This window comes from Moschus berezovskii, chromosome 25 (genome assembly GCF_049115385.1).
Source record: "Moschus berezovskii isolate FMDL1 chromosome 25, NW_MosBer_1.0, whole genome shotgun sequence".
Classification (NCBI taxonomy): Eukaryota; Metazoa; Chordata; class Mammalia; order Artiodactyla; family Moschidae; genus Moschus; species Moschus berezovskii.
Window position 1 is genome coordinate 22,338,022 of NC_142484.1, and position 7,883 is coordinate 22,345,904.

Below are 7,883 nucleotides of genomic sequence, written 5' to 3' on the forward strand. Positions count from 1 at the left end.
TTTGATAGTTTTTATGGAATCTCCTATAAGGGTGAAACAATGACATTTGGAGAAATCATACACCTGACCACTATAGGGAGAAAGAAAAATATAGGACAGATTGTCTGATTCATGCTTCCAGTGGCATAAGTGGCATTTAAGAAAACCCCCAATGCACAAAGTGTTACTTTATTGAACATTCAAAATCAATGACTTTAAGGACTTTAAAGTCACACTAGTGTTACTTTATTGATCATTAGCAGAAACATTCATCTTTTTCCAAGTTAAAAAAAAAAATCCATAATGGACAATAGGAAAAATAAATAGAAGGGAATTCTCTGACGGTCCAGCGGTTAGGACTCTGCTCTTCCACTGCAGGGGGCAGGGGTTCAATCCCTGATTGGGGAACTAAGACCCAAAACCCATGCTGGGTGGCAAAAAAAAATAGGTTAGTTTATTTCCTTATGTTATTCTTAAATGGGAAACATGAAAAAAGGGAAAGGATATTGCTAAAGTAGTAATAAAAGAAAGATGATCTACTCTAAGAAACTGGAAACAACTTGAGAGAAGACTAAATTTCCTTCCCTATGATGAGAAATAAATAAGTTAAAAAGGCTGCCACTACAAATATTGTAAATAAACACACAAAATCTCTCCCATCCTATGACCTGGACATAGAAACTGATTCTAATCAATACTTTCTTCTCCTCAGTGTTTTTCTCAGAGCATTTTTAACATCTTTGTTCCTCAGACTGTAAATTAAGGGATTCATCATTGGAACCACGTTGGTATAAAAGATAGAAGAGATTTTTCCCTCATCCAAAGATCCAGTAGAAGATGATTTGAGATACACAAATGCCCCAGATCCAAAGAACAGAGAAACAGCAATGATGTGGGAACTGCAGGTGCTGAAGGCTCTGGACCTGCCCTCCGTGGACTTGATGTGGAGGATGCTGGACAGGATGAGTCCATAAGAGACAAAGATGGTGAGACTGGGCACAGTGATGTTGATGCCCGCCATGATGAAAACTACTAGCTCAATGACGTAGGTACTTGTGCAGGAGAGCTGGAGCAGAGGGTGGATGTCACAGAAATAATGGTTGATGGAGTTTGCGTCACAGAATGTCAGTCTCAGCATGCATCCAGTGTGAGCCATGGCACCAGAAAATGCCATCAAGTAGGAACCAAGCATAAGGCTGGAACACACTTTAGGAGACATGACAGTATTATATAATAGTGGGTTACAGATGGCCACATAGCGATCATAGGCCATTGATGTCAGCACATAGCATTCAGAAACGACAAAAAAACAGAAGAAGTGGAACTGAGTCATGCACCCCATGTAAGAGATAATATTCTCCTTCGATAAGAAATCTATCAGCATTTTGGGTGTAAATACTGAAGAATAACAGAGGTCTGTGAAGGACAAGTTAAAGAGGAAAAAGTACATGGGGGTGTGTAGATGTGAATTTATCCCAATTAGGATTATCAGGCTCAAATTTCCCATCACAGTGACCATATACATTAATAGAAACAGGAAAAACAAGGGAACTTGGAGATCCAGTTGGTCTGTTAACCCCACCAGGATGAATGCAGTCACGAAAGACCCATTCCCAGGAGCCATTCCTCCCTAAGAAAATCTGTGGACACAGGAGAGAAGATTTACACTGGGGAACAGCTCAGTCCTTCTGACAATATCTCATCCTACAAGAGAATGTACATACTGAGCATGTCTGAGACTATGCCAACCTGGGCCCATAGAATCTGCCTTCTCCGTGGGCTTTCCCCTCCTAGAGTCTTGATAAGCTAAATAAAGCAAAGAGCATCACAAACAGCCTACAGAGACAAGGCAATGCTGCCATACGGGTACACGCCTGCTGGAAAGACGAAGGGATAAGAGAGAGGGATCAAGTTAGAAAGTCCTTCTCTCACTTCACCTTTTCTTCATTCACTTGAGCCTTCTCCTCATCAGTAAAATTGTAGGCAGAGACCCCAGCTACATGGTGATGGCTTCTGGTGCAGATGAGATCTGGTGTGAGTTGGAACCAAGAAGATTGTCTCTAACCAAAGACTAAGGGACCGAAGGCTAGAGGAGGTTAAGTTATTGCCCAAGTAGAAGACGGAGAGTCTGTCCACAGAAAAGAAACTTACTTCTGCACCTCCTAACCTCTGAACACTCTCTGATCCCCTTCAATATAGTCTCCTAAGAGTTTCCTTTGAATATCATGACTTCACAAAATCGTGGGGAGAGGGGGAGACAGGAAAGTGGCAGATCTGATAACAACAGAATTCAGAAACTCACACTTATGTGGCCAGAAACCTTAGAGTTCTCCCTAGGTGTTTGTCCTGGAACAGCAGTGTCAGGTCTGAGGCTCTGGTTCATTTGATTCTAAAATGAAAAGTCTGAGCAGCCCAGACTTAATTTCAGACATGCCCTGGAAATGTTTCTCAACTACAAATATTAATTTCTAATTATGACTTTGAGTCTTCTCACTCAGCTCAGCAAGGAAAATTTCACAGCATCGTTATCAGATTTGCCACTTGATAATAAACGGAAGACGGTCTGTGAGTTTAATGATGTAGCGCACTTGGTTATAAACAGGGTGGAAGCTTGCTCAGTCTCTCCCCAAGGAATAGATTCTATATCTAAAAATGAAGTAAGGGAGTTACATTTACCGTGTTCTCTATCTAGGTCCTTAGGGACTCAATATTTTAATCCAGTTTACACATCACTCCAGGGATTGTACATCCCCCAAGGCAGAGGCAAAAGGAAGCTCCCATCTTGCTACTTCATCACTTTAAAAAAATCTATTGTACAGGTTCTTTCTCTGTGTCTTCCCAGATCCTAACAGGAAATTTTCCAGAGTCTACCTATGGGTTTCTTCATATCCTTACTTGAAATTTTACAAAGCCTCTAGTAATTCACTTCACTTTTCTCTCATGGACTATCTCAAAAAGAAAATGCTAAATGCCTTTCTCCCTACTAAATTTTTTACATTTTAAACACATACTGGAAATATCTACCTAAGGTTCCAGCTGGATCCTCAAGTGTATTATTTCATTAACTGAGGTCATCAATTATTTCTCATAGTAGAAAAGAGCGGGGGCTATAGAGTGAGAGGGTATGAGTTTGAGGCCTATCCCCATGCTTACTAACTTGGACACAGCGATTAACTCTCCATGCCTCAGGTTCATAATTCCTAAAATATTGATGATAATAATAGCATCTCCTTCACTGGGTTATCTTGATGTTTAAATGGAAAAAAAATACAAAAAAAAATGGTTAGAACAGTACCTGGCATGTAGTATACAGTCAGATAATGCCAGCTGTCTTCATGTATGTTCTCCAAACTTTCTCTAAGTCCTCCATCATAACACTCACCATTTTTCTCTTTAATTCCTGTGTCTGCCTATAAATTATAAATGAGGACTAACATCTCTTCTGTCTTATTTACCAATTCTCTTGTAGTTCTGTGAATAGTGCAGGGATTTCCCTTTTGACTCAGCTTGTAAAGAATCCTCCTGCAATGCGGGAGACCTGGGTTCGATCCCTGGGTTGGGAAGATCCCCTGGAGAAGGGAATGGCTACCCACTCCGGTATTCTGGCCTGGAGAATTCCATGGACTGTGTAGTCCATGGGGGTCACAAAGAGTCGGACACGACTGAGCAACTTTCACTCACACAGTAGGCACTGCATAAATAACTCTGTAAGTTACATCATTCTCTGGTGAAAGCCTTCTGAGTGTTTCTCACATTTCCCACATGCTCAGCGCTAGGGTCAACAGCCACACTGACTTCCGTCCTTTTCCCTCAGCCACCACGCAAGTTCAGGTACTTTTGAGGTTTTTATTGAACTATAGACTGAAATGTAATGATTCCAGTAACAATTCTAGCTTTTCTGACATACTCCCTCTTATTTGGCCATATACACAAATGGAGGATAAGTTCTGGAAGCACACAACTCTCCCTTCCTTCTTTAAAAGTTTCAGTGACCTTCAGTTACCCTAGGACACCTGAATCATTGTAATAAAACTATATGGCAACATTGTAGTAAAAATATAAGTAACTATGAATACTGGGCATATACCCTTTGAAAATCTAACTGAGACATATGTACCTCAATGTTTGTGACAGCACTTTTTACAATAGCTAGGACATGGAAGTAACCTAGATGTCTATCAACAGATGAATGGATACAGAAATAGTGGTACATATATATACAATAGAATAATATTACTCAGCTATAAAAAAAAGAATGCATTTGAGTCAGTCTTAATGAAGTGGATGAACCTAGAGCCTGTTATACAGAGTGAAGTAAGTTAGAAAGAGAAAGACAAATATTGTGCATTAACACACCATATGGAATCTAGAAAGATGGTACTGATGAACCTCCTTTCAGGGCAGTAGTGGAGATGCAGACACAAGAACAGACTTGTTGACATGGTAGGGAAAGGGGAGGGTGGGATATATTGAGAGAAACATGGAAATATGCACATTACCATATGCAGAATAGATATATTTTACATCAAATAAAACATTACCTTTTTCACTCCTGACTGCTGTAAATGGTTATCTTAGTCTTTTTGTCCTTAGGAACCGAGATCAAATGACAATCTCCCTTTACCATGTTTTCTTAAGACTAAATTGAGAAGACAGAGACAATGGTGAGAGAACCATTTTCCTAGCCTTCTATTCTGAGAAACAAAGGGATCTACCAGACAAAATCCTCTCCAGCACTTTCAATAGAGGTTTAATAAATAAATGAGTAACTTACTGAATCTCAAGTCCACAAAGTCCAAATGACAAAGCTTCACAGGAGTTCTGGACATACCTTAGTCAAAAATCTCACAACCTTTCTGTTTCTGGATTCATCACCATTCACGTGTTTCTACTTAAAACCTTGTAATTTCTGAAAATTAGCTGGAGCATGACAGAATGAATTATAGGGTTGGACAATTTTTTGTCCAACCCAATACTTTCCTACTTTCTATGAAAGGATGAATGGCTGATTCTCCTCTTCTTTATACTGTCTTTTCTTATAAAGTGGTTTTCATAAAAAAAAAACTTTGCTTCTCTTTTTATTTAAATCATCTGCTTTTTTATTTTAATTCTTTTCTCTTTTCTCCATAGCATCATACATTGTGTGCTGTTACTAAAATCTGACATCAACAGCTAACACAATTTCTATTCAGAACACCCTTTTCCTAATAGTCTTACTCATTGCAACTTGGACATCTTTGTTCCTCAAACTGTAGATGAAAGGATTCACCATTGGCCCCACAATGGTGTAAAAAACTGTGGACACTTTATCTTCATCCAGAGACCGAGCAGGAAAAGGCTTGAGATACATGAATGCTGCTGATCCAAAGAAAAGAGAAACCACGATTATGTGGGAGCTGCAGGTACTGAAGGCTTTGGACCTGCCCTCTGCAGAACGGATGCGAAGGATGTTCAAAAGGATCAAGGTGTAAGAAACGGAGATGGTGACACTGGGCACTACGACATTGACACCCACCACAATGAAAACCACCAGCTCACTGATGGAGGTGCTTGTGCAGGAGAGCTGGAGGAGAGGAGGAATGTCACACATGTAGTGATTGATGATGTTTCCATCACAGAAGGAGAGTCGCAGCATGCACCCAGTATTGGCCACAGCACCCACAAGCCCCATCGCGTATACACCCACCGTCAGCATGAGGCAGACCTGATGGGACATGGAGACCTTGTAGAGCAGGGGCTTACAGATGGCCGCGTATCGGTCATAGGCCATTGATGTCAAAATAAAGCACTCATCAATAACAAAGAAGGAGAAGAAGCAGAGCTGAGTCATGCACTCTGCATAAGAGATGATGTTCTGGCTTACAAAACTCATCAGCATTTTAGGGGTAATGACAGAGGAGTAGCAGAGATCAATGAAGGAAAGGTTGAAGAGAAAGTAGTACATGGGAGTGTGCAGGTGAGGGTTGAGACCAATAAGAATAATCAAGCCAATATTCCCCACCACAGTGACCACATAAATAGCTAAGAAAATGAAAAAGAGAGGCAACTGGAGTTCTGGCTGCTGTGTTAAACCCAGCAGGATAAACTCAGTCACTGAAGATTTGTTCCTTGGGGCCATTCTTCCCTAGGACATACCTGTGGGAACAAGACAGAGGGTAACGTTAAAATGAGTACCCCGCTCTCTCCACCCAATCCCACTCTAATGAGACAGACCCAGAATGCAAGAAGGAACCACAGCCCACCCCTCTGTGTCTTTTTTTTTCTCCTTTGTATAAAGGCTGAGGGAATTTTTAAAGATGTGTATTAAAAACACTATCAGGCAAGTTCTACAGGGATAAGATTCAGTGACCCTGAACAACAGCATCTCTGCTCCACTTCTGCTCTGACAGTTTACCAGGCCCACCCAATGATCAGTGGTCATCTCAGCAGAGAGAAAGCTGTCATTTCAGGGAGTCCTTAACAGATGAGGTTTGGAAGATGAGTAACTGGACAGATAAAATTCAACACTCACCCTTCTGTATGGAGACTTCAGTGTTGGGACTTACTACCTCTGCTTCCTTATTCTCAAGTGGTTCTGATGAATTTTAGAGATGAACAGCCCAGAACAGAGATTCTTCTTCTTTGCTATTGTTTTTCTTTTGAGTGCATTTTGGACTGAGAGAGTCAGAGCACAGACCTCAGTACACCAGGCTCTAAGGTGACATGAGTTACAGGTCATGATTTCTGATGGTGGCTCTGCCAGAGTGTCCTCTCCATACTGGGGTTGGAAATAGCATCTGCTGGTGCCCAGGGAGCCATCTGCTAATATGTCCCAGGGGTTATTGTGGATTGGGAAATCCTAGGGACCTGATTAAAACCAAGAAGTCTTAGGTTTTCATTGTGTTTTCCCCAGAGATCATGATTTGTAAGGAAGAGAAATTACCCACTCTGCAGTTAAGCCAAGTTCACTAGAATAACAGTGTGTATTGGAAGCAACCCATTTTGCATACATTTTGGTTTGTTGCCAAATGGGGCACATCGTCAAATAGAAAAGCAGTGACTTTTCCTGCATCCACAGCTCTTAAGAAACACTAGTCACTTATTTGTTTGTTTGGTATGTCTTCTCACAACACAAACACATACATTCACATGCATTTGAACCTAAGTTCCATAAGGGCAGAGATTTTGTCTGTTTTGTTCAGTACTGTTTTTGTAGCAACTTAGAGTAAAACCACACATATCCAGTAGGTATTAAATAAATATTCATTTAATGAAAAATGAGTGAATGAGAATCTCTTTTCCTCATTTCCCTAGGGACCAAGACCAGATACCACAACAGAAGTACTGCCCCATGGGTAAAGGCTTATATAGTATCCGTGATTTTCATTATAGACCTGAGAGCAGGACTGGACGAACACCAGTGAGGTATGTGAAGGTCACGGGTAAACTCTTAGTGGCCATCTATAAGCCTGTAGATAAAAGTTACTGAACTCAGAGAAAATACAAGTTTCTGTCCTCCCTGAATGTCACACAGACGACTTCCACGGCTCTAACAGAGGCCCCAGGGCCTCTTCTCGGGAGTCTGCAACATAGACTCAGATCAGAAGGCAGATTTGGATCAGTACAGGAAGCCTCCAAATGCTCAAATCAAGGTCAGCTCATAGGGAGATTATTAGGAACAATTCAAAATCATTTCTTTTTTGACACAGGTTTGAAATAATCAAAATGCCTACTTAGAGTAATAATGTGGGCACTGGCAGGACAGACTAGAGTAAGAAAGACTGGAGGCAGGTCAATGATAGGAGGTTATTACAACTGTCAATCACTTCAGTTCAGTCACTCAGTCATGTCTGACTCTTTGTGACCCCATGAATCGCAGCACGCCAGGTGTCCCTGTCCATCACCAGCTCCCAGAGTTCACTCAA

At 41.1% G+C, this 7,883-nt stretch overlaps 2 protein-coding genes across 2 annotated transcripts; both read right to left on the bottom strand.

Moving 5' to 3' along the window:
- Positions 1-641: 641 nt before the first annotated feature.
- Positions 642-1,633, bottom strand: LOC129548995 (olfactory receptor 8B3-like). The gene has a single exon (XM_055415995.2). It carries the CDS (start codon positions 1,601-1,603, stop codon positions 671-673), a length of 933 nt encoding a protein of 310 aa, XP_055271970.2. The 5' UTR covers positions 1,604-1,633; the 3' UTR covers positions 642-670.
- Positions 1,634-5,167: 3,534 nt separating this feature from the next.
- LOC129548996 (olfactory receptor 8B3-like) lies at positions 5,168-6,112 on the bottom strand. The gene has a single exon (XM_055415996.2). It carries the CDS (start codon positions 6,095-6,097, stop codon positions 5,168-5,170), a length of 930 nt encoding a protein of 309 aa, XP_055271971.2. The 5' UTR covers positions 6,098-6,112.
- Between the last annotated feature and the right edge of the window lie 1,771 nt (positions 6,113-7,883).

Excerpts from the sequence above, each read along its gene's own strand:
- LOC129548995 (XM_055415995.2), bottom strand. The coding sequence starts at position 1,603 with ATGGCTCCTGGGAATGGGTCTTTCGTGACTGCATTCATCCTGGTGGGG.
- LOC129548996 (XM_055415996.2), bottom strand. The coding sequence starts at position 6,097 with ATGGCCCCAAGGAACAAATCTTCAGTGACTGAGTTTATCCTGCTGGGT.